The sequence below is a fragment of the Adiantum capillus-veneris genome, chromosome 21 (assembly GCF_014529385.1).
Source record: "Adiantum capillus-veneris isolate H3 chromosome 21, ASM1452938v2, whole genome shotgun sequence".
Lineage (NCBI taxonomy): Eukaryota > Viridiplantae > Streptophyta > Polypodiopsida > Polypodiales > Pteridaceae > Adiantum > Adiantum capillus-veneris.
The window spans coordinates 137,344,445-137,370,331 of NC_140951.1; the positions used below are offsets into that span (position 1 = coordinate 137,344,445).

The following is a 25,887-nucleotide window of genomic DNA, read 5'->3' on the forward strand; positions in this document are numbered from 1 at the left end:
TTTCCTCATGTCATAGGATGATTTCTAGTTGGAATATCTCATCTACTTGAATGTTTTTGAGTTGGCTTGATAAGAAGAGAGCTCTTAACTTTGACTATTAAAAACACAAAAGGTGTAGCCTTATATCTGTTGAGTAATCAAGAATCGTGCACTTAGTATGGAGCAGAGCCTTTAGGGCATATAGTTTCTAAGCCTCAAGTTTAGTTAAAGTTCACTTTACATGGACATTAGGATTCTTTATATATTTAAGAGTTTGATTAATACAAGGCATATTTTTATCTATTATCCTCAACCACGATGCCGAGGCTATGCTCTCCTAACATTTTTTGCTTTCCAAGAATAAACCTTGGCTGATTTGAATGTGATAGCAAGAAATTCAAACAAGTAGATAGTTGCACGAGTGGTAGGATGATTTTGACTTCCTTCTTCTTACCAAGTTCTTACCTACCTAAATTTTAATGCATAAACAAACACAATTAGTTATTTGTCACATGTATGATGTACTGTATTTAAATTCAAAAATTTTACATTTCTAACTTTCAAATGCAAGTGGATGGTTAACTTGCAAAACAAATGGATTAAAACCTTTGCCAGATGCACTAATGAAAACCATAAATAATGGTTGATTTATAGTCATGATTTTTAAAAATTAATGTATAAGTCAAAGCATTTTGAGTGCAGTGAATGCGTCTTTATGCAACTCGGTCCAGATACATGTAGTGCCTTAAAGAGGGCTTTGTATGAAAAATTGGAAAAAAAATCTTGTACTAATTGCAAAGATGTAGAAAATAACGTAATTTATGCAAATTTGTAAGTCTTGCACATGAACTAATTTCTTCTATTTTTTTGGGTCAACATGAATTCCTTGTTAAGAAATGTGAGGTATGCCTAATGGCTTCAAAAAAGATTACTACTACTGGCTCTACTTTTACTTTCCATTACATAGAATCTTCCCAAGATGCTTTAGCATCTCCATTCAACTCACAATTTAAAATCAATGCTAATGGGTAGGATTTGACCTCAGCACGTAGGAGAACAAAGGCTCAACCTTAACCACTAGGCTACAAGCCTACGGTACCCTTGGAGGTGCCCTTAAGCACTAAAAAAAACAATAACCCCCCTCCCCCCCCCCCCCCCCCCCCCCCCAACCCTACCCCCACCCTTACCTTTTCCTTTCTTTTCCCCCACCCTTCCCTTTTCCTTTCTTTTCCCCCACTAAACTAATTAATGGTTTCTCAAAAAGTCGTTTTGGGGACCTACTTCATTGTTCAAAAACAATGTGTCCTAAGTACTCAATTTTAGACGGAAAGAAAGAAAGTATTCTTCTCTAGGTTCAAGTCCAATTGGTTCTCTTTAAGTAAGCCAAACACATTCTTCAAACACTCTGATATGCTCTTGTTTAGAATTACTAAACACCAATATATCATCAAAGAAGACAATCACAATGACAACCAAAACCTTGGTGATCTATAAAAATTATGTTCGTCATGCATGTGAAAGTGGCAGGTACTCTATATCTATCCTAAATGTAGTTTTGTAGACATCCTCTAGTATCATTTTGACTTGATTGTATATTGATCATAGCCTCGTTCAATTGTTGGTGGAGTAGGTCATTTGCCCTAAGAATATGGAATCTATTCTTGAGTTATAATGATCTTGCTCAAAGCCTAATAGGCAATGCACACATGAAATGTCCCATTCTTCTTTTTGACAAGAAAAATTGGAGCCCTATATGGTGATCTACTAGGTCTTATGACTCCACTATCTAATAAATCTTGAACTTGAATTTGTATGTCATTTGTGTAAGAGGATCTACTCTATAAGGTACTTGACAAGGTGGTTCACTACTAGGAATGATATTTATACTATGGTCTTGATGTGATGAAGGTGGTTTAGTATAGGGTGGTTTATTACTAGGAATGATATCTATACTATGGTCTTTATTTCATGAAGGTGGAAGTCTAAGAGAAAAATCATGCATAAAAGAATCCTTGAATTAAAAAAGAAATAGCTTCTTTGAATTATCATGTGGCTGTTGTGGTTTGGAAGACACTTCATTCATAAGTTCTACTTTCGGATAGCTTTCTGGGCTTGTGTGAGGGAGATGAATTTTTTTGGATCTCAAGTATGGCTTGAACGCAATTTTTCTCATTCCAATAATCAAAACTATGGCATGCAAAAATGATCAAAGCCAACATATTTTCAACACTAAATAGACATTATGTCAACCAAAAGAAACTGTGATAAAGAGATGCAAAAACCACATAGAATACTACAACAAAGTATTTGACAAGATTTTGGTAGTATTTTGACATAAATTTGAAATAATAAAATCCATAAATAGTAAGTATATAATATCAAAATTTGGGTGTAAATAGAACCAGAACTACTCAAAGTAGTATCAAGCCAACTCAACTAGCGAGCATTGATACCTATCTCTACATGTCCTATGGTGAGACTACAATATGGGGAGCTCCAATGACCTAATCCACCTCGCACTAGGTAGCATGATCCCGAATGCTCATCTACAAAAGACTGAGCTCACCATGACCCTCACAAAATGGCTATGTAGACATGACTCAAGAACAATGGCCATAAAACTGGCACCACATGTCCATACAATGTAGTATCCCCAAACTCTATATATCGTGAGATAAACTATTATCCAATATCAGCTACATGCAAACAATTGCCAGATAGTGCAAGCATCATCAAAATCTATCAAGATCTCACCTATGCAAAATCAGCCTCAATCATTGCCTAAGAGGCATCGGCTAACAACAAGGAAAAAACACATGCCAAAGGTGAATTCCAATGCACCAAAAACTGACTCAAGTCATCAAAAGCATCAAAGCTTGTATCACATACTTGAGAATCTCAAGCTGACATCAATCTCATAGCCGTAAATCATTAAGTGGGAACCAAAGTGCATCATTGGGGAATAGAAATTGAAATTAATTGAGCAACTACAAAGCATTTGTGTTGCTTGTGAGCGATATCTATTGTGTATGGGCATTGAAGCGACCCCTTTTAAGAATGGTGTAAGTGCATATCTTCCTCAACTCATAAATGTCATCTAGGAAAGGGCACGGGGCACAAGTGTGATTGATAAGCTTGTTTGGAAAGGGGAAATTGTACCCAAGACGTATGCACATAAAGACTAGGACAAGTTCATTTTATGGAGTTTTTTTTATAGTTGACTCCATATGTGATGCTCGTAAAGGACATGTATGTCGAGAGTTAGTAAAGATGTGGACTGTGCTTTGAGCATTCTGTTTTGATGCAACATTTTCTATCGACATCTTGTTTTGATACGAAATTTGGGCATGAGATGCACCTTGATTGCTCTTTTTATGTGCTAGAGTTTGATATTGGACTATGTTATACACACAATTCAGCTTTGAGAAATGAGCATTGGATGTAGGTTGGTTTGCTCTCTTGGTTATGCATGATGAAGTTTTTGCTTATGGAAACCTAAGACTTGAGAATCGAGATTGATGCGAGTAGCTACTCACTTTCTTGTATTTGAATGCTCAAATTTTATTGCAGTTGCCACCAAAGCTTACGTATGTGTATTGAGAGAGAGAGAGAGAGAGAGAGAGAGAGAGAGAGAGAGAGAGCACAAAAATGGGGGTGGAGCATCTTGGAGCAACAACAATGTAGTATAGTTAAGTTAGTAAGTGGGTAGCCTAAGACAAGATGTAGACCTAGGCACAATGGTTCTTTAACCCCAACATATAGCAAGTTATGTTATCACTGCATCATGGCACTCTATGTAGAGTCTTCAGTTTGAGGTAGCTTTGATTTCATACACAATGTCACATTATTCGTCAAAGTGAATGGCTATGAGGCCATCTTGGCACGATTGTCTCTTAAGCTTCACACGTCCAAGTGGATGTAGAGATTGTTATTGAGGTTTCTTTTCTTCCATTTTATTTTTTTGAAAATCATGGACTGGCTATCTTTTTGCATTCCCTTAGAGCAATTGAGAAAATTCTTTACTTGAGAGAAGAATGCTCGTGTCATAAAATCTAATATCTAACCGACCCAAATGATTTTTTCATATCAAACTAATCATTTAATATGGGAGAATAAACAGGAACAAGGGTTAGAATATAGACATGTGCTTACAAATCTATCTCAACATGGGGCCAATGGATGGTTTGTCAAAGAACAAGGCTAACCAATGGAGCTTGAAAGACGTTAGGGTTAGCTTCATTAAAGACCTCCAAAGGGTAGTGTTAAAAGTCCTTTGACCGTGGGAACCCTGGCCCAAGCTTGAGGTGCTTGTCGTGCTTGATGACTAAGATGCTTTAAGTGCTTGTCATGCTTGATGACTAAGGTGCTTGAGGTGCTTGTTGTGCTTGCTAACTAAGATGCTTGAGGTGCTTGTCGTGCTTGCCGACTAGGGAGCTTGAGGTGCTTGTGGGAACACTACCCAAGCTTGAGGTGCTTTGTCATGCTTGCTAACTAAGGTGCTTGAGGGTAAGGTGTTCTAAAAGTCATATCCAATCCCTACTCAAGAGGGGGGTGAGCCCCAAATCTAGGGGATGAGAGAGAACACACACACACACACACACACAAAGCCCAAGCCTCAAGAGGCAGCAAGGACACATGTCAAGCCCCTACCCATGTTGCCCTCATGGTGTGCCTAAAGCCTATTGGTTGGCCTCCCAAGGGGTCCAATGATAAATTAGTTAATTTAATTAATTGTTTTAGCACTTATCAAGTCCTCTCTCTTAAAGGGGAAAGGGGGACACTTGTCCCAAGCCTACCCTTGTTGCTTGATATGCTTCTTGCATGTGATTGGCTAGGCCTGGGGAGGTCCAATTGAAAGGACAGGGGAACTGAAATGCTCATCATCACCCAACCATGCCCTATATAGGCCCTTGGCCTTCTAAATATAGGGACCCCCTTGACTGCATGTTCGTCCTGGCCCTTGGCCCTAGCCCTTGGCCTGGACTGGTCCTACCATTGTCCTGACATTACTTCCCCCTTGGAGAAGCGTTTTCGTCCGCGAAAACACAAGTGATGGTATCTTCGTAAGAACACTAATGTTTTCTACCGTAACATCCCACATGGATTCAACGGTTCATTTGAGCGGAACCGGTTCAGTAGGAGGTTCAATGAAACCAAGAGTAACATCTTGATTTTCTACATTGTTGTCCATTTGTAACCATCTGATGGTACCGGTTCCTATCCAAACATAGTGTGTAGACTCCATTTAGAACGCTCATGAGCATGGTAAACGATTTTTTCACAACACAGGTGTACCAAAAAGAGTACCTCTTGTCACTTTCCATGAAAGTCCATGAAAGTGACTTGCTGACATAACTCATCAGCCAATTTTAAGTCCTTGACTTGGTCCCAATTTGCATCATCAGTAAATAACCCCACCCTAACGAGTGTTCAAGGTTGAGAACATGAGTTATACATGAAGAGACTACCTAGTCGCAACATGCGTAAACTCAAAAAAGGGCAATAAATGCTTATGAATTTGATTGCTTGGTGCTAATGTACGCACTTTGCATATCCTGTAGCCCAAGATTACACTTTGTAATCTGTCAATCCCCTTGGATACTAACAGTACTGAGGTGTGTTTCCCCTACGGTTTACAGACAGTCTTCCCAGACGACTGGTAAACGGGGAATCACAATAGCGTATAACATTGTTGAGGAATCAACAATGTTTGGAATAACCATCGTGGTTAACTTGAAAAATCCACAAACATCCAAACCGAGCCATAACCGAGCCATGACCTCTATTGGTGATTAGTAGACTCAAAAGTAATCTCATAGAGATAGTGCACATAGAGTGCAAAATGCTTCATAAGCAACAACCTGAGGAATATGCATGCCGTTCCAAATTAGCTTTTGCTAAACACTAGGGCCCATAACACCTAGTGTGCATGCATTTAGCAAAAAACAGATCCGAACCTGTATATCCATGGTGATCCTTGCCAATACTTATGGCAAATGTGATGCGCCTAGCACACATTTAAAGAGGAATGTAAATAGTTCTGAAAAGAAACTAAATACTTTCAGTTGCAATCTTTTGCAAGCCTTGCTGAAACGTCTGAACCATAATAGAAGGTGAAATAGTGATCACTTCTAGGTACAAACAATGAAACTTTTTCATTAACAACTTAGAGCCGTGCTATATCTATAAACAACCATCTGTAATGTTGTTTAGCAGTACTTGTACTTGAACAAGTCATTCTAAGTATCCGACAATTTTTGGCCACCGAAATTGCTCCTGATATGTCGTGCTGAAAATGGTCTAGAAAACAGATTTGACCAGCACCTAGTTGGACTTTTTCGTGACACATAATTGAAATAATGGCGCCAGTGTCAGTCCAGAGACTCATATTCTCCACATGTGGAATATGTCTCATGTAAGGATGTGGAAAAAAGAACATCCTTCAAGTACAAGATGTACTTGTGTGTAGAGGGAACTATAAATACTCTACGACAAGAGTGAGAGGGACCCTCATTCATTGCTCCACACTGGCTAAACCGAACTCCTTGAGTTCCTAGACCATGTTGTATCCCCTGTGACAACATGTGCCAAATCAAATCCTACAAGTGGATTTATAACAGCATAAGGCAGAAAGATAGATTGGACACTTGGCCCAAAATACTTTGTGCCGACATGCCCTTGGCATGGCTCTGTAACATTCAAGCGTACTTATACGTCTTGAAAAACCAAGTAAAGCATACTAAAAATGGAATAACACCAAATCAATAGACGCGTACCTGGAGATTTGAACGTAATGTTCACTTACCCGTATTCAAATGGAGAGGAGCACGTCCCCTACCTGAAAAAACAAACACCAGTGCACTGGGAACCTTGGGTGTTGCCTTTGCAATCGAAGTCCTTGGATTAGAATCTACGTAGTCAAACGCCTTGGTAAGACCCGTTGTAGAACTGCGCAACTAGCAGGTGACGATAACCAACCGTATACAGAATGATGAGAATCAACTTAAAAAGTTGAATTTGTCCGCTACCCCATGGTAGATTACTGGCTTCTTTCCTTGAAAATAGAACTAGGATAGATCAAACTATGATCCTCAATGCCTATGGGGAGATGTAGCAGTCACCCGCCGGGTCTTACCCCAAAACAGTGATGCCATAGACACTCGTAGTGGTATAGAGAGAGCAAGAAATCCACACAATTAAGATGACGAGCTCGTGTCAATAGCCATTTTGTCTCAACTGTTTGCTGCCTCTAGACTCCATGGTATAGATTAGTTGATGTAAGAGTAAGAGTATCAAAAACTCAACTTGAGCATCGCACTAGAAGCATATAGTGCAAAAATAACATCCTAATCCTCCGAAATAACAAGACTCTTGCTCGTCCATTAACGTCGATAGGTTATGATGTGTACTCCACTGGGCAAATATGTTCGATCCTAAGAGCAATCACCCAATGAATGCCAATAGTTGGGCCTTACCCAAGATCTGACAATGGCTTTTAGCTAGCATGTGTGTGGCTCCTAGCTCTTACGGCCATTAGTGTTCAATCGATAAACCGATGAAAACTAATGTGAATGGCATCTTGGACCATTTCCAGCTGAGTGTTAGAGAACATTGGCTCATGCTGACTCCCAAACAAAACATGTATGAAAAAATTCTTAGAAAGTTTTCAGTATTCTTGAGAGAAATAAGAAAAAGAGAGAGAAGAAGAGCATGCTGGGCTGAGGAACTTTCCTTAAATTTGTAGAGTGTGTGCCCAGAATGTGTGCTCTCAGACATCATATGCCCGAATTGCAGCTTATCCCATAAGCATTCCACAATCTGTCTGTATGACGCTATCGTCGAGAGACGCAACAGAAAACACAAGTTAAATCTTGACCATCTACCGTGGAGGGTCATTACTGTATGAGGATGACTTGAAAGGGGCACCTTGCCGGTGAATCTAGTCGAAATTTTAGGTTCTTTTTAGTATTGTTGAGTGTCGACAAATGTGAGGGCCAAAACCAAAAGTGCCTTGCACAATTGCCTATACTGTTAGAGAGACATCCTAACTTGATGGTGCCACACATAAAATTAGAGCATATATCCATATTTTACCAGTTCCCTAATGCACTTGATTTGAAGTCAATGGGCAGTACCTTGGCAGAAGGGAGAAGCCTTGCTTCGTGTAAAAAACTGTCGAAGTCCTTTGCTTTGCACAAAAACCGTAGTTTCCAAGCAAAGGTGTAAGCATGAAAAAATAAGAAAAACTTAAAATTGGCTAACCTGGTCGTTGTTGTAACTAGATATCCCAAAATTCTGTGGAAGAAAACCTGCTCAAAGATGGCCCATAACCATATCTGCTGCACGAGTGGTAGCTGTCGCGGATGTACATATACGTCCCGTGTATCATATACGCCCGTCTGGCACGTTATGGAACAATCTGCAAACATATTGCCAAATCCTTCCCACGTTTGTATGCTCATAGCATATGCTACTTTGCTTAAAGATTTGTAACTTGCTCCCGTGATGTCTTAGAAATTGTCGGATCACAGTTGCCGACAATGGGTGGATCATGTTGTTATCCGATTGCATTAATGATAGAGAACATGCCTTGGAGTCATGCTCTAGCAACTCAAAGCCTGCTTCCCTCCTCTGCTTGGTAGTAGGAAGCGGATAAAACAAATAGATACTTATTAATCAAAATCGATGACCAAGTAAGTGTATGGAGCCTTGCTCCCCTTGGGAATTGTGAATGAGAGAAAAAGAAGCATCGCTTCATAGGACCATCCGCATGCCATGCATAACGAAAAGCGTATCAAAAATCAACAGAGAGTCTACCTGCGATGTATCAACATTCATTGCCACCCCGACCTTGCACAAGGAGTAAGTTGTGCAAAGCTCGTAAAGAACTCCTATAATGTAAAATCATCATAGAGATAGAAAACCCTAAAAAGAAAATGAAACACATCTCAAACCTGTGTTGTTGCTCAGTCTCAATTATCATGTACTGTTGCTCAGCCTCAATTATGGTTCTCTTCCTGAAACCTTGCTCCCGCGGAGCATCCTGATAACAAGGTAATAGTCGATTTTCCTTTGGAAATTATTCGAATACTTTGTGGTGCCATGCCATGTATGTGACTAAGCTGGGTATGGCTGTGGCGCCTGAATTCTTTTCTGCATCCGTAATTGTGCACATGCCAGGCGATGCGAACGCTGCGACTGCGGGGTGTGTGCGATGCGAATGCTGCGGCTGCAGGGTGTGTGCTTGGGGTGGGCATGCACCCTTGGAACTTTAACAAAGTGGCCACCTTGTGACCATGGGTGGCCCCCAAGTGGAAAAAGAAAAAAAAACACAAACGTTTGTAGCGATGGCGGCCTCAACTGAAAACTGTGCAGCCTGCAGCGACTTGCTCAACCATCGTGTGGTGCTCGCCAGGCTATGAGCCTGTGACGGGAATTCTTTGGCATGGTGGCGCGAACCTGCCAAGCCCGCTTTCGTGGCAGTTTATGCAGGGATGAATTCCTTCCCCCCCTCGCTGCAAGCGGCCTTGCACACGGCCAAAAACTTCGAGCTCCACGTCGTCTGCTAAGTGTCCATGCCCGCGCAGTTCTGCTGTGGCTTCTTACTCTCCCCATGCAAGACATGCAAAATCTCCCCAATCTTGAGGACCACGCCTTGAGAGCACCCTTGAGAGGCCATGCCTCGGTTGAAGTCGATCGAGAGAGAGAGAGAGAGAGAGAGAGAGAGAGAGAGAGAGAGAGAGAGAGAGAGAGAGAGAGAGAGAGAGAGAGAACCATGCCTTGAGAAATCCATCTTCCCCGCCATGGCTCCACACTCCTTCCTCCTCTCCACCTTGCTCTGATACCAGTGAAAGGACAGGGGAACTGAACATGCTCATCACCACCCAGCCATGCCCTATATAGGCCCTTGGCCTTCTAAATATAGGGACCCCCTTGACTGCATGTTCGTCCTGGCCCTTAGCCCGAACTGGTCCTACCATTGTCTTGACACCAATGAGCTTCAAGCATGAGCTACAAGGGAGGGTTGACCAAAGCAAGAAGGGGGGCTGCTTGGGGGGATGCTCTCCCACACACGCTCACACACACTCTCATTGTGTGAAGTGCAAAGTGCAAGAGCTCGATCTCCTTCTCCAAGCTAGTAGAAAAGCTGAGAGAGCCTACATCAACACTCTTGGCTATGGAATGCAAATCCAACCAAGAGCCATGCTTCAATGCTTAAGCTTGCCATCTTCTCCATCTTTATTACTATGCTAGCAAGAAGAGTGATGATAAGTGAGGAACTATTTCTTTCTCCTATGGAATGTTTTTTCTTCCTCTTCCCTATCCGCATTCCCCGCTAGCTCTCTCCACCTTTGAAGGTGTTTGAGGCCTTGGGACTGAGGCTTGGGATAGTTAATGCTTTTTACAAAGTTTATGTTATGCTCGTGATGTGTGAAGCTTTCCATCTTCATTGCATCAGCTAGGTCACAAGGAACACAAAGATTGTATTGTACCAAGTCTCTCTATTGATGGGAGAATCTATAATACAAATGGCTATTGGAGCGGGGAGCTCTACATAAATTCGGTCCTCAACTGTTGTCACGTTCTTTAAACTCTCTCTCTTGGAAAAGCATTGTTCATGCCAAGTTAACTAAGTACTATGTTTATGTTGCTACCATCGATTAAGTTCACCCTTTATGCTCTCAAAATAATTTCACAAAAGTGTTTTCTCTAATTTTCCTAATTTCGCTACTCTCAAAGTTCCTAGGCATTTCCATTACACTTGTACCTCGAAAGTTGGTTGTTTTATCTCGATTTATAGCTAGTTGTAAGTGAGAAGTTGGCTTAAATTCATTGACTTTGCTTTTGGTGTATTAATGATGAAATGTGTGACTTCCATGGCCAAGAAAACAGTTTGTATCATCATCTTTAGCATAATCCATCACGTTCTTGAGTTGAGAAACAAATCGCATCAACACTCACCCTAGTTTTGGACTTAGGAAAAAAAATCTACCCGTTCCACATAGTCTTTCCTTTGGTAGGCCAAAGACCATTCAATCTTGTAAATAAGGGAGAAGGACGGAACCAATTGAGTGATGATGGGATTAATTAAATAGAGTATGTAAGCAAGTGGTTAATCATCAAGTAGTAAATTTTTCACTTGCATTAAAAAAAGTTATGTTCTTAAATTTTGCTCTCAAAAAAGAATAGGGTAGGTGTATCTACTAACATAATAAGGCGGAAGGAAGAGTCCTTTACACGTGTCACAATCTGCGATCTGAAGGTTAAAGTTCAAAACTAAAAAAAACCCCTTTGCATGCGATAAAGAGGGAGAGAGGGGGAGAAAGAGAAGCCGTCGAAGGCGACCGATCGTACTAGTAAGCAAGGAGGCATGCATGAATGGCCAAGTGTGTGAAGCCCATTAGTAAGCACTCTTTGTTCCAATAAAAGTGCAAAATTCTAAAAAGTGATTGGTTCAGGGCCTATCTTTTGTGACCTTCTTTTGGAACAAAAGTGATGCTTGAGAGTTAGTTTTCAAAATTTGAAAATATCAACTTGCACAAATTTCTAAAAAATATTAATGTTGGTCACAAACCAAATATATCTTCAGATGTCAAATTTGCATTGAATAGAACATCTCCCCCTCCCCCCCCCCCCCCAAAAAAAAATTAATTAATAAATAAATATCACCTCTTTTTTGTTAGGGTGAGTTCAGATGGTGGCGTCGGCCGCCATCTCTCTTTGAATTGCCTCCACCCAACAGTAGAGCTAGGCGGAGAAAAGCTCTCAAGACCTGCAATCAACGTCGAAAATCAGACAGACGCTAAGGATCCCATTTCCCACTGAAAGGGTTGGTGGAAGTTTTTGTCTTGGGGGGGGGGGGTATTGCCCAATTCGGGAGCTCAAATTTGAGGGCACACCAATCATACAACGCCACCTTCTCTGCATGTCCCTTCCCCTGCCTTTGCCACCGGCCCATGCACTTATACTCATACATTTACCCTATACATCACTAAAGCCTTTGCCCTTAGGATGCTCAAGCGTCAAACACTAGCCATGGAGTCAAGAGTTCGACCCTTGAATTGCCATGGTAAGTTCCTTTCGATGTGAAACGAGTATTTCTCAGCTCATCCACAAGCAATGGCAGCAGCGTCGTCGGCATCAGTTATGGCCTCCTCTGTCGCGCCGCCAGCGATGATGGGTTTCACTAAGACGATCTGTGCATCCTCATCCCTGATGCCTCCATTCTCATGCAACTTGCTCCCTCTTCAAGCATCTTCGGCCTACCCCTTAGGTAATTCACTCTTTTCTGTCTAGGGTCTCTGTCTGTATTGTGCGCGTTCTGTTTGTGCTTCTCCATAGGTTTTTCTTCTCATTTCTGCAGTCACGTGCGGACGGGGGGACAAGCGCACTGCCAAGGGGAAGCGTTTCTTGGGCTCTTACGGCAATGTAAGTCTATTTTCCTTCCTGTTTCATCTTTCGAGCCAGTTGTTACTTTTGTGTGTGTGTGTGTGTGTGTGCGAGAGAGAGAGAGAGAGAGAGAGAGAGAGAGAGAGAGAGAATGTCAAACGGCATGTCAACACAGAATATTATGTATAACTCATGGAAAATGGTGCCTGCCCCACTACCATAGCTGTACGGAGTCTGTTATGGGGACAAACAAGTTCTTTTTTGTATCCGATGAAGGAAAAAGTTTGTGTAAGGAACAAAAATGGGAAATTTATTGCCCAAGTGCAGTACATTGGTACTTAGATTGCTACTCTTAACAGCTGTGTTCAAGTCTCAATGTTTTAGGACAGATTAGATGTGGTCTCTTTGCATTGTTGTTTGATGGCATCTCTGATAGTCTACACAGATACATGCAGACAGGTTGTACGATGATGCTTTGTGCAGATCAGAATCATATGCATATATACCAGAGAGAGGACAGGTTGTACAGATTAGATGTGGTCTCTTTGCATTGTTGTTTGATGGCATCTCTGATAGTCTACACAGATACATGCAGACAGGTTGTACGATGATGCTTTGTGCAGATCAGAATCATATGCATACATACCAGAGAGAGGACTGGCTTTTACTTGGCTTTAGCACGTTGTGCAGACTTTAGTGTTTGGCACCACCGTTGTTTCAACTCCAAACTTGCTTCTTTTTCTGACTAGTATCAATGTTTGGACCAATATCAATTTTAATTGCTTCGTTGTACATAAGCTTTGCTGAAAAGTAAGGATATATTGTCCTTTTTGTTTAATCTGGATTTATTAAGTTCAAGGTATACTTAGTAGTGGAATCGGAGAAGATATATAATCAATATGATATCATTGTCATTCTGAGTTTCTTGGTTGCCGAAGCTTGCCATGTTAGGGTATCTATGGCTGATACTTTCGTTGCACCCCCAAACTAAACCTTTGTGTCTGGTCTTTCTGACAGTCAAGACCAAGAAAGCCCAACAAGGGTAGAGGCTTGCCAGAGGTGCCCTTACCACCTCGACCACCAAGGAAGGATCCATTGGATGATGGTGAGTTTGTGGAGATCATTATAGATGACAATCTTTTCAAGAAGAAAGTTTAAGCGGGGCACCTCTTAAGATCGTTACATGGTTCGCTTCCTCATCAAGGAATTCTTGTGCGAGTTAAGTCTGCTGAAAAACACGTATTGACGAAGGGGCATTTTGAAAAAAGGTATTATTACTTCTCTTTGGCCAGCTAACATCAGCTGAAGATAGCCTTAAACTGATCGCTCATTTGCAAGATCACATGTAATGTGGTATTTCTTTTCTTTGATGTACCCCTGATTACATCAACATCTTGTGTATTTCTTAGTTGAGCGTTTCTTGCAACCTTTGTTCCATATTACCAAGTGTCATTCAAGCTTTATGTAAGCAAAACTGTCAATGCTATGAATGATGTGTCCAACAAAAATGCCAATCGCAATGTGTGTTTTAAGACTTCAGATTGTTTGCTACAGACACCTACTTTTTTTCCTGATTGAAAATTCCACATAGCTGAATACCAGAGTTATCTTGATGACTAGTGTTTGAACAGTGTTCTGTGACCAATTTGCTCAAACTTGCCAGGGCGCTTTGTGTGCACTTACATGATAACTGTGTGATTGAACTTTAATGTACTCTCTCTCTCTTCTTGGAATCCTCATAGTAGAGAGATGGATCAGACAGCAGTGCTTGGCAAAGGCACAGTCGTAAACTGATTGAGAAGAGGTTTTAGGTAGCTGTGCCCGACTTTGCACTAAACGATCTTGACAATTTTTCAGGGTTTCTCCCTCATCAGCCCAAGGTATTAGCCCTTTTGAGGTACATTAGGCCAGGTTTTTATGAGGAATGATGACAAGTGATTATTTACAAACGTGTGACATTCATTTCTGTGTGTGTTTTTCCTGTCTATGAGCCAGTGTTCGGGAATAACCATTTTCCCGAACATACAAAATTCCTTTTCTTGAATTTGCCAGGAGGAAAATTTTAAAAATAAGGTTATTTTTTAAATATTTTATTCTATTTTATGGCGGAAATCCTCCTTTTGCGCTTGCCCTCAACCGGCACTTTTGAAATCCAAAACGGCACGATATTAAGTGGGGACACATTTTTCCCAAACACTGCTATGAGCTGATAACTTGTATGCCCATCGACAGGTAGCATTGATGATGCTCATAGGAGTACTGTAGTATGTTTTCAATAATGTAGATGGCAATTGGCAACGAAATTTCGCAGGGGTAGGAAGTTGTGGGTGGCTCACATAGATTTATACGAAAAGTCTGTATTGAAGTTGCCATGTTATTATTTTCGGCCTTTTGTTACTTCTGCGAATCCTTCAATTCTACTTATTTTTGTCTCCTTTGAAACTTTTTCTTGGTGCTCGGCTTTTTGTGTTTGAGGCTTTCGTGCATATTCGAAGGTACAACGGATCCTGAGTAGGCAATCGTGATTTCAGAGAGAGAGAGAGAGAGAGAGAGAGAGATTTTTCATTGTCGTCTTCTAAAGACAAATATGATCTGTGGGACAAGAAGGAATATATTGCATGGGGTGTGAGGAGTTGAGAAGCTGCTCAAGAACTGTAGAAATGAGCATTGCAATTGTGGGTTCAGATTGTGGCTAGTAGAAGAATGTGTGTAGGGAGAGCCCATGGTTGAAAATGTGGGGCAAGCAAGCTCTAAATCACCCAGGACTTCTTTCCAACTAAATTGGAAACCAGGATGGTCATTAATTGAAAGGGAGCACCATGTGCTTTGCTGGCAAGCTGAGGCTCTACATGCTGAAAATTACCATAATACCCCTCTAATTTGTGGAAATACTTAAAATACCCCTCAAATTTCAAAACTTCCCAAATTACCCTCGATATTAGTCACAAATTCCCAAAATGACCTTCAAATACTCCAAAGTTCTCAAACTACCCTTGGTTGAGATTAAGTTTCTCCGAAGATAATTTTTTTTGTAGCTTTTCGTAAGAAGATTGATTGTCTATCAATACAAGATGCTAAAACTAGAACTTGAGTTGGTTATGTAGGCTTTGAGGGTGAATTGCTTCATTATTGTTAGATATAATTGCCCTTTTTGTGAGATGTAATTTTCTTTGTGCTCAAAAATGGATCTCAATTGTCAAAAAGAGATGAACATTAGAAAATCATGAACAATCCAAAATAGATACAAGGATATTTCGGGAATTTCACAAATTAGAGGGGTATTTTGGTAATCACACACACACACACACACACACATACACACATATGAGTGGCTTCGCTTTTAAGCATAAGGTCAATAAAATATGCTCATGAAGCAGTTATGGTTAATAGGTAGGTCTCACTTAGTAGTGGACTTTGAATGACTAAGAGATAGTACCCATTCAACTATGGAGACAAGAGACTAGTATTTCTAATACCTATAGTCTCCTTATGCATAAATATAGTTTTCCCTGCAAATTAATTTTGTGTGCACATAGTGTGTGTCTCTCTTTATGAGAGACAAAAAGGAGGGAAAGAGATGGAATGCTTGGAGTAAGACTATTTGAGAGGCAGGGTCATGCCCATAGAAGAAACATGGGAGGCTCTGTTGAGATGAAGATTTCCTTATCGTCTTAAAGTTGCATCATCTACAGAAGTGGCATTATCTACGAGATAATGGTTCTGGGGCTATTGGAGAGGTGGGGCCATGCCCATGGTAGAGAGATATGAGGCTTTGTTGAGATGAAGATTTTCTAATCGCCTACGGAAGTGGCATTATCTGCGAGATAATGGCTTTGGGGCCTAGGATTATTTATTGTTATCTAGCATAGAGCCAATGTGGGGTACATAGGCTTTCAATGTACCCTTTTGAAATACAATATGTATTTTTGGATGGGTAAAACATTAGGTACTATAGGATTCCTTGTTGGTCTTTGTGATTGGTAAGTGAGGGAGCGCTTTTTCATTCGTAAAGAGACTTCAAGTTTTTGCCTACATTATCTTCTTCACTGAACTGAATTCACTCAGAGAAAAAGCTTACAGGTCAGCCACTCCACCACGGAATTGATGCAAAAGAGTTGTATTGTATATGAGGGCCAGTAGTAGAGTAGGGTGGAACCATTCACAAGATCACTAAATGGTCGACACGATAGCCAGCCCGTCGCTTTGACCCATGCCGAGATAATTGTTGGGCGCTACATTCTTGGGGTATTAGATAGATTCACTAAAATTGGGGGCCACCATTCTACTAAAATTCTTGTAAATTTTCCCCACGATGTAGGGTTTCATATGGACATAACACTCCAAAACACTAAGTCACATTCCGGTAGGACTATAATTAGTATCTGTGTAATGAAGTTTGAGTAATCGACTTACTATGAGTTTAAAATAATCAAAGTAAGAGATTGATAACATAATCACATAACCATAGGTAGAAACTTAGAGAGAGAGAGAGAGAGAGAGAGAGAGAGAGAGAGAGAGAGAGAGAGAGAGAGAGAGAGAAACCACATGGTGTTGAGGCCGACCACTCCCATAAGGCTTTTTATATTACAAAAGCTTACAGTGAAGCTAAATACAATCATGTTACATCAACTTACCCATAACGTGTCCTTTTCATTGTGCTAACAAAATGACTTTCTCTACCCCAGCCAACAATTTTGTCTTTCTCTAATAAAAAACAAATTCTCAAAGTCTTTTCTTTGAAGAAGTGTCATCTTCTTCCTTCTTCGTCATCTCTTCTTTGTCTTGTAGAAGCATCACAAAAACACACAAAACTCTTACAAACATGTGCATGCTTTCTTTTAGAAGAGTGTTACTTACAGAGGTCCATGCATGCATGTGTTTTCTTCGCCATCTTCTCCAGGACTGGTGAGAATAATCAATGAGCAAGGATGTTGTCACAAAAAATAGTAGACATTATTGAAACATGAATCTAATACCATAGATGCATAGGGGTTGAAGAGAGCTTTCTTTTGACCCCTAGGTTGCATTATTTTGACAATCGGAGCTCAAGTTATGATCGTTTTTGTGAAGGATTATTCTTTATGTGTGGCAATCTACTTCTTTAATCCACAGAATCCTCTACATGCAAAACGCCCTGCCTCCCCTTTTTAGACCTTTTGGCTTTTTTTTTTTCAACTAGCCTCCTCTTATATTTTTAAACCAAACTTAACCTACATGCTATCATTAGACTTAAAAAACCGTGCATAGTATTTAACTTTTGAAAGTAAGCACTTAATCTTCAAAATTTTCACATGCAAAAATCGATTCTCAATTGTCAAACCCTCGTCTTCAAGAAAATGACAAAAATCACACTTGCTTTTTTGAAAGCACTTTTGTGTTTCTAAGAAAAATGACTTCTAGAGTATATTCTAAAGATAATTTTCATAAAAAGCATTCCTAAATTATAAAAAGCATACTCATAAAAAGCATAATTTGTGACATTACCTCTCCCTTGAAATCACAGACGTCCTTGACTATGTTTTGCTTACTTCTTGGAGATATTGAAGTCCCTCATGAATGTTCCCAAGTTTCATAGCTTCTCCACGCTTTGGCACGATCCTTCTCATTCACTGACTTTACAACTTGGAATAAAATTTTGATGGAGTTTGTGTCTCTAAATTGAAGAGAGAGAATCATCTCAAATTAGCCTTAGATGACATAGATATATTCTTAATGGCTCGTTCGTTTATTTATTCATTTACTTTGGAAGATTCCTCCCACCTGAACCATTCGTTTCATCTTTGTATTCTTACCCTTCAAAAAGAGGATGCAAGATTCGAACTCAACCCCACAGAGGTCATGGCTCACATGGAGCCGTGCTAACCAGTCGAGCAGTGTTGCGATGTTGTATGGTGTTGCCCATTTTTTTAACTATAAAAAAACATTCCCTATTTGGCCCTCGCCTCTCACTACTGTTCTGCCACAGCCCCCACCTCAATAGTGCTATGTCATTGCGTCTGCCTTCACCTCACTTTCATCGTCGCTCGGTGCCTCCCACATCGATCGCCACCTACCTATGGGCCCACGACACCCCTTCCCTTTTGTGCCATAGGGGATCTTCCCCGATTCTCCCTAATAACATATTAAAAAAGATCGGGTCTCCCCTGCTGTCTTTTGAATGCTACAAAAATATATAGCTCATCTAGAGTGGCATGACTATTTTCATTACGTTTGTATTTTCGATTTAGGCATTACAAAGTATTTTCTCCCTTTAGCCCAAAAAGAAAAAATCATGTTTCAAACCTAAAACTTTATTTTCAACTCCTTAAACATGGTCCACGGTTAGAAAATAATATTTATCACTCTGCTTTTTCTCTATTTTACATAACCTCATGTTTTTTTCTTTTGGGAGCCATTATGCTTATTGGCACATGGATCTCTAGCATTTGATGAGAGGCTTTACCTCCATGCATATGGTTGCACCAAGTTAATGGTGTAATGCAATTGTGGCCATATTAAGTAATAAACAAAGACATTACCAAGGTATTGATAGGTAGTTACATCAGGAAGAAGTAGCAACAAGCTTGTTACTCAATGAGGGGGCATTAGAGGTGAAAACATTATTATTTTTCTTTGGAGTAGCCACAAATGCTTATACAACATCATATTATTTATCCCTTTTTTCTAAATTGAGCCTCTTGCAGCAATATGGAGATAAGACCACCAAACTCTATAGCATCAAACTTGTTCTCAGTCACAAGTCTCCCAAGTGGAGGCAAAAGCAGAGTGTGAATCTAGCGATGCATCAAGAAAATTTTTCACGAGGAAAAGGCGAAGAACGGCCTCACCAGGAGTAGTTAATTTCTCCTTGATATTAAATTTCCACAAAGAATACATCCATATCATCCTTCTTGTGCATACTCTTTGATTCTAACTCTTTACACAATAAGCGATTTTTTTCTCATAACATCCTACACACAAAGAAGTCGGTCTATCCCATGCCTTTTTCGTTGCTTTTGTTGAGTTAATGTGTGAAGTAACGAAACACTTAATAGAGAGCACACTCAAAGCACGATCTTGCACATATCTAGTATCCCAGTAGGTATGTCCATCAATTGGTAAAACAACTCTACCAATAAAACTTCTAGTACCTACACCATTATCCATACACCCTATATTCACATAACATGGTAGTACATCATTGTTGGAGTTAGAATTGCGGGAATGTACACAACTTGGAGATGGAAAAGAAGCTCAAGGAACACAAGAGAGAATGTATTACTTGGTCTAATACAAAAGAAGATAGCACTAGAGTGATGGGTGTATATACAAATCACGACGAGAAAAACCCTTGCGTGAGGAAAAAAAGAGTCTCGACGGTATTAAGTGTGTTCACACATATCACTACCAAATGCATGGTTCTAAATCCCCCTTGGGAGTGATGCAATGAACAAGAGTTAGCACATAGAGTATAGGGAAGTGTCATGTCCACAAAGGGAAGCAAGCCCAAAGCTTTTCGAAAAGCTTCTAAGTTCTCACGAGGCAATGTATTTGTGAACAAATCTTCAAGGTTGTCTCGTGTCGGCACTTAAGCCAAGTTGATCCCTCTAGCTAAGAGTCTCTCCCTGAATGCACTTGAATGTGCTTTATGCATGCATGAAAGACAGGGTTCCTTGCAAGTGCTAGTGCATCAGTGTAGATGGGAGTGCCAACTCTCAAACTAATCATGAGGCTTTTGAGCCACACACACACTTGTAGCTATGAAAGATACTTTGTAATGTGCCTGACAACTAGAGGTGGGCATAGTAGGTTGCTTCTTGCTGGACCAAGGTATGCATGAGCTGCCAAGCATAAAACAAAAATCACTCGTGGACACTCATGTGTGATAGCAACTAACCCAATCCGAGTCAAAAAAAGCATGTAAATTTGGCAGCAACAATTCCCCTTAAGATTAAAAAAACCCAAGATGTATAGTGCCACTCAAGTAGTGAAAGATCCTATTAACTGCCTACCAATACTTAGACCCTTGGTTATGCATAGATTTGCTCACTTGTGAGACTACAAATTGAATATATGACCTTCTAAAGCATACATATATGAGGCAACCAGTAGGTTTCCCCAATCTCAAAAAAATAAAAATTCTTTCAAAACATATTAAGTGCATAAGTGAAGGGTGAGTTTAGGAAATGAAAAGATAGATGAAGGTGGAAAGTCAAAAGATAAATGAAGATGGAAAGTCAAAAGACCATATAAATAGGTGTTTCTATGCTCTTTCATTTTTCCTTTAGCGTTTTCTTCTAAGTTCTCTTTAGCGTTTTCCTCTCTCTCTCTCTCTCTCTCTCTCTCAATGTTGTATTCATCTTTCTTAGGTAATATTGTTGCAAATCTATTTGCTTTGTCATTGCATGTCGTTATGTGCTATAGATTAACGCATTATTTTTTTGTTTTTGAAAGTAATCTTTGAATTAGGAGCACCTTTTAATTTTTTGAAGCCATTAGGAATGCCTTTTAGGCAACCAATAGGAGTCCGGTAGAGGGTAACATCTATAGGATCTCCAACATCATGTAGACTTAAACTTCAAACTTGTCTTCACAAGAGTGGAAATTGGCTTACAATTATCGAGTCTAAATCAACCAAGTGATGTTTGCACATACTTTATCTGACATAATGCAATACCTTTATCACATAGCTTAAATTGAATGCCCAAATAATGATACAAAGTTTCCAAATTGATGTCTCAAATGCTGTATTCAAATTAGCTTTAAATTTAGCATTATGTGTCTCATTTGGACCAGTGAGCAGTAAATCATCCAACATACACAACAACGATAAGATATATATATTTCACACATTTTACATACAAAATGCTCTAAGTTGCGCTATTTTAAAAGCCATGTGATGTCAATGATTATCTATCTTCTCAAACCAAGTATGAGAAGAATGCTTTAAACCATACAATGCTTTGTTACATCTGCGCACTTTCTTTTATTGTCCTTACTTACCAAAACCTTGAGGTTGTATTAATACACTTCATTATACAAGTCACCATTCAAGAAAGCAGGTTTAATTTTTGAATGATGTAAATCTCATCCAAAATAAGCTACCAATGCGCAAATGAAATGAACACCATGCATATGACAAGTGGAAGCAAAAATTTCTTCATGATCAATGTCCTTTTGTTGAGCACGACCTTTTGCAAAAAGCCTTTCCTTCTAGAGATCAATACTTCCATTTAGCTTATGTTTTAGCTTATAAAACCACTTTGTACTGAGGTGGTCCTGGACAAGCGACAAGAGAAGTGGCCTCCGATACCTCTCAAGGCTCCCATGTTGCTCATATGGCTTGGGGCCTAACACAAACACAACACACAAGCCCCAAACAACAACAACACACTCAAGCACCATGCACACAATTTGGAGAATGTAGGGGCACCACCTAGTTCTTTGTATCACGAACTAGGACGAGAGAGAGAGAGAGAGAGAGAGAGAGAGAGAGAGAGAGAGAGATAGAGAGAGAGTATATCACTTTGGAAGTTGGAGATCATATGAACCAATTGCATCTTCTACTTCACAATGAGAGAGTGATACCACACTTCTCATCCACCACCTTGAAGAATCTCAAGCATGCATACTCAAAGCTTCAAACATATTGATAAAGTGATACTGGCTCCTCAACTGAAACAAACCTCAACACAGCAAGAATAAACAAACTTGGCCCTACAAGAGTTATAATTTCAAGTCCCATTTGAATTTTTAAAATAAAAGACACACACTCAAATTAGCCACCCCATGCATTGTCTTAGGGCCAAGGGAGTCCTCTCAACCTTGCCACCCTCTTACAATGGTTTTTTTGAGGCTAGGGCTACAGACACAAAACACCAACCAAACCACCAACAAGTAAAAGGGCACTTGAAAGCCTTTATAAAGGCATGGATTCCTTGATTTTTAGTGAACACAAAACAAAAGAACATCATCAACATGTGGAGCCCAACCACCTCTTTTTTTTATGACTACCAAAACCAGCACACAAATTTGTAGAAGAAACACCCAACTTCTTTCCTTCTATGGAAGCACAAATATCATTGACATGCATTACACTAAGGTAATAAGTAATAGCAATTGAGAAAAAAATGGTAAGCACTTTATATTTTTGACTTAGAAAAGAATCAGGAAAGGTATAACAATTGGCACTCACTAAGCTAGTATGGGCATAATGCAAGGCTTCTTCGGTACAAAGTTTTTAGCTTCTCACTTGTTGCACAACTTTATCTCTTGTTATAAAGGGAGGCCCTTTTCTTATAGGTTTACCAATGCGTTTATTTCTACCAATGTACGAGGACAAAAACTCCACAAATGACATGTCATAATTGTAATTTTGTACTGACAATGACAAATGGTTTGTCTTGCAAGTGGATGTCACGCTCAAACAAAAGTTTGTGATTTATGCAACCATATCAAATTTTTGCAAATGTATCAAAATGGAAAAATTTAGATTTCCAAAATTTGCATGCCATAGTTTAGCAAATGAAACTAATTTAGAATTTGTAATTGCATTTGGAAAGTTTTTCACACACTTGTTATAAGAATTGACCTATTGTCACAACAGTATCACTTGAATCAAGATCGTGAAGAGTGCATTTGTCATCCACAAAATTTACAACAAGATTAATTCTTGCTAATAAAGAGACATACATCATTTTTTTATTGATCCCATGCAAAAAAATAACATAAAAAAGTATGAAGCAACTTCCATTAATTGCAACAGTGATGAGTATAATCTCTCCATCTCCTTGAACTCGATAAGAGGCATTGTTGGCACAACTGACAATATTTTTATTGGGGACAACATCAAGAGAAGTGAACAAGCCACAATGAGATGTAATGAGCTTTGTAGCACTAGTGCCAAAATATGACATATGTGAACCTGCAACCTCAATCATGCATGCATCATGGACACAAGGGTCATATGAACACTGTGCACTAAAATCCCATTATGCATCAATAACAAAAAAAAAAAGATTTTGCAATGGTTGCATTTGAAGAAGATTCACTTTCTTTCTTACGTACATCTTTAGCCTTTAGCTTAAACCATTGCTTTATTAAATGATCAACAACTTTGCAATAGCTACAACACAAATTTTTCTCTCCTCTTTCAACAAATCTACCAAGTGTATTGTTGTTATGTGAGGCATTTGTCATAGATGGTTTGCTACTTGAAGAAAGCACATTGGAAGTAGCCGCATTGTTATTGCTACCTCTTCTTTGTGCTGCAACAAAATCTTGATAAATAGCACATTGCTTAGAGAATAGGCTCATTGGGATAGTAGAGATGTGCATGCGGATGCATTGATTGTTATTTCTCTCAAGTACACCATTACTCTTCACATTCCTTCAATCAAAACAACAAAATAGGCTTGGGACATTCTAGCTGTCTATTATGCAAGTCACAATGAGACAAAAATATCATTTTTTGCACTAATAGCTAGAATCAAAGGTCATGCATGAGGAAGATGAAATGGACATTTTTCTTTCTAAAATCAAAGATATCAATGAGCAAGCCATTTTTGTAGGTGAAGTCATTAGGTAAAAACAACACTAGCAATATGAGTAGAACTGCTAAAATCTACAATATCCCTCCACAGAATTAGAATCCATAGAACCTGAGTGTACATCATATCTTTAACAATGGCATACACCCTTGGGAACAAATACATGGTGCATCATGTAAACCCACAAAGGATAGTTATCTCCATCCAATTTGCCATCACATCAGACAACATATTGAAAAGATCATTGCTCTCAGTCATAGTAAATGATTGAACCTCATGTAGAAACTGAAGGATAATTTTGCTGCTATGTAGCACAAACCACAATAGACTTTTAAAAATTTGCTATGCAAAAATTTTCAGTGGAAGAAATTCTACATAAAAGAACAAAATTGCCTGCGTAGTACTGTTGTAGTAGAAGAAACGGAGGTGAAAATGATCCCCTCTCAAAAAAATTGAGCACACCAATGCTCTACAAGCTCACCCAAATCATTTATCAACTTGGTGGACACTCACCAAATTTCACCAAAATTAGAGAAATTTAGTAGGAGGGTGTTGGCGATGCTAACGGCTATGCTCAAGAGGACACAACCTGCTCTGGTACCAATAATTGGACTTAGGTTTACAAGAATGCACACATAGCTTGGAGATGGAGAAGGTGATCAAGGAACATGACATATAATATATTACTTGGTGTGCCAATACAAGATTATGGAAAACATTTGAGTATTTGGGCTTTGGGCCACTTTGCTTGTTGTGATGATTGAGAAGTAGAAACAGAAGAAGATGAGAGAAGAGAAGCATGTAGTATTGAGGAATTCTAACACATAACAAAATCATTATCAACAACTCTCACACATAACAAAATCATTATCAACATTTGATAACAAATGACACAAAGAATAATACAAAAGAGTTTTTCTATTTCATCATTGGAAGAGAGCTTCATAAGCTCAACTGTACAAATGAGTGGTGAGGGAAGTACATCTTTTTTTGTCAACAATAGCACATGCATACTAGTTGATTCAAACATAATACTATTATGCTCATAACTATGATGTAATGATGAACCTAACCCATGCAACAACTCTCGAGTAAGCACCACATCTATCCATTATCATCCCCTAAGGTAGTCTCATACCCTTGGATCTCAAGAGATACACTTTTCACCTGAGTATCCCACACGTTAACATCATGGCCATTGTTCATAGCTACCTTCTAACATTGGGAACTAGGTTTTTGAGGCAGATTGAGATATTTCACTAACTTATAGATAAAGAAATTGTTAGATTCTCACCTTGTGACCTTGAATATAGCCATGTAGCGGTAGTGATACAACACTCATGAACCACTTCAATCTGTGTTATCTCCACATGGGAGTATTAAGAAGAGGATTAAAGTGGAAGAAATTTCACCATGTGCACTAATTTTATCTTACTCTACATAGTAAACTTCCCCTTGGGACAATCCTTTTGCCAACCACTTCCCACATAGTTAAAACATGATTTCCCTTGCTTTCCCTGTTCAAATTCCTCAATTGAGAAATTGCCTTTAAGCCCTTCGGGTTTCTTGGACGCATCAGATGAGGTAAGAGAAAATTTTGTTTTATTAAGTGCTTGATTATTACTACGAGATGCACACACATGCAAACTATCATGCCCATGCATTTTATGCAATTATTTATCTTCAGGATCATCATACGTGCTTACATTACTGCTTTCTCAAGTGTTTTGGGGTTTTGGATTTTAACATGCTACTTAAGATCAGGAGTTAACCCAAGGCTAAAGCCCCATACCTATTGGAGGTCATCTAAACCCTACAATTTGAGGATAACATCTATATAGTGCAAAATATATTCAAGAAGTGTCTTATATTTCCTCATAGAACACTTATCCCATGTTGTTCATTTCCTATCCTTCTTATTAGTAAAAAGAAACTCCTTTTTTAACATGTTCTTGAAAGTAGCCCATATACGTGGTACAATGCCCTTCTC

General features: G+C 39.4%; 1 protein-coding gene across 1 annotated transcript; it reads left to right on the top strand.

Annotated features, from left to right (window-relative positions):
- Positions 1-12,015: 12,015 nt before the first annotated feature.
- On the top strand, positions 12,016-13,908 carry PSRP4 (plastid-specific ribosomal protein 4). The gene is made up of 3 exons (XM_086494280.1): positions 12,016-12,253; positions 12,344-12,408; positions 13,387-13,908. Exons 1-3 carry the CDS (start codon positions 12,100-12,102, stop codon positions 13,525-13,527), a joined length of 360 nt encoding a protein of 119 aa, XP_086350406.1. The 5' UTR covers positions 12,016-12,099; the 3' UTR covers positions 13,528-13,908.
- The last annotated feature ends 11,979 nt before the right edge of the window (positions 13,909-25,887 follow it).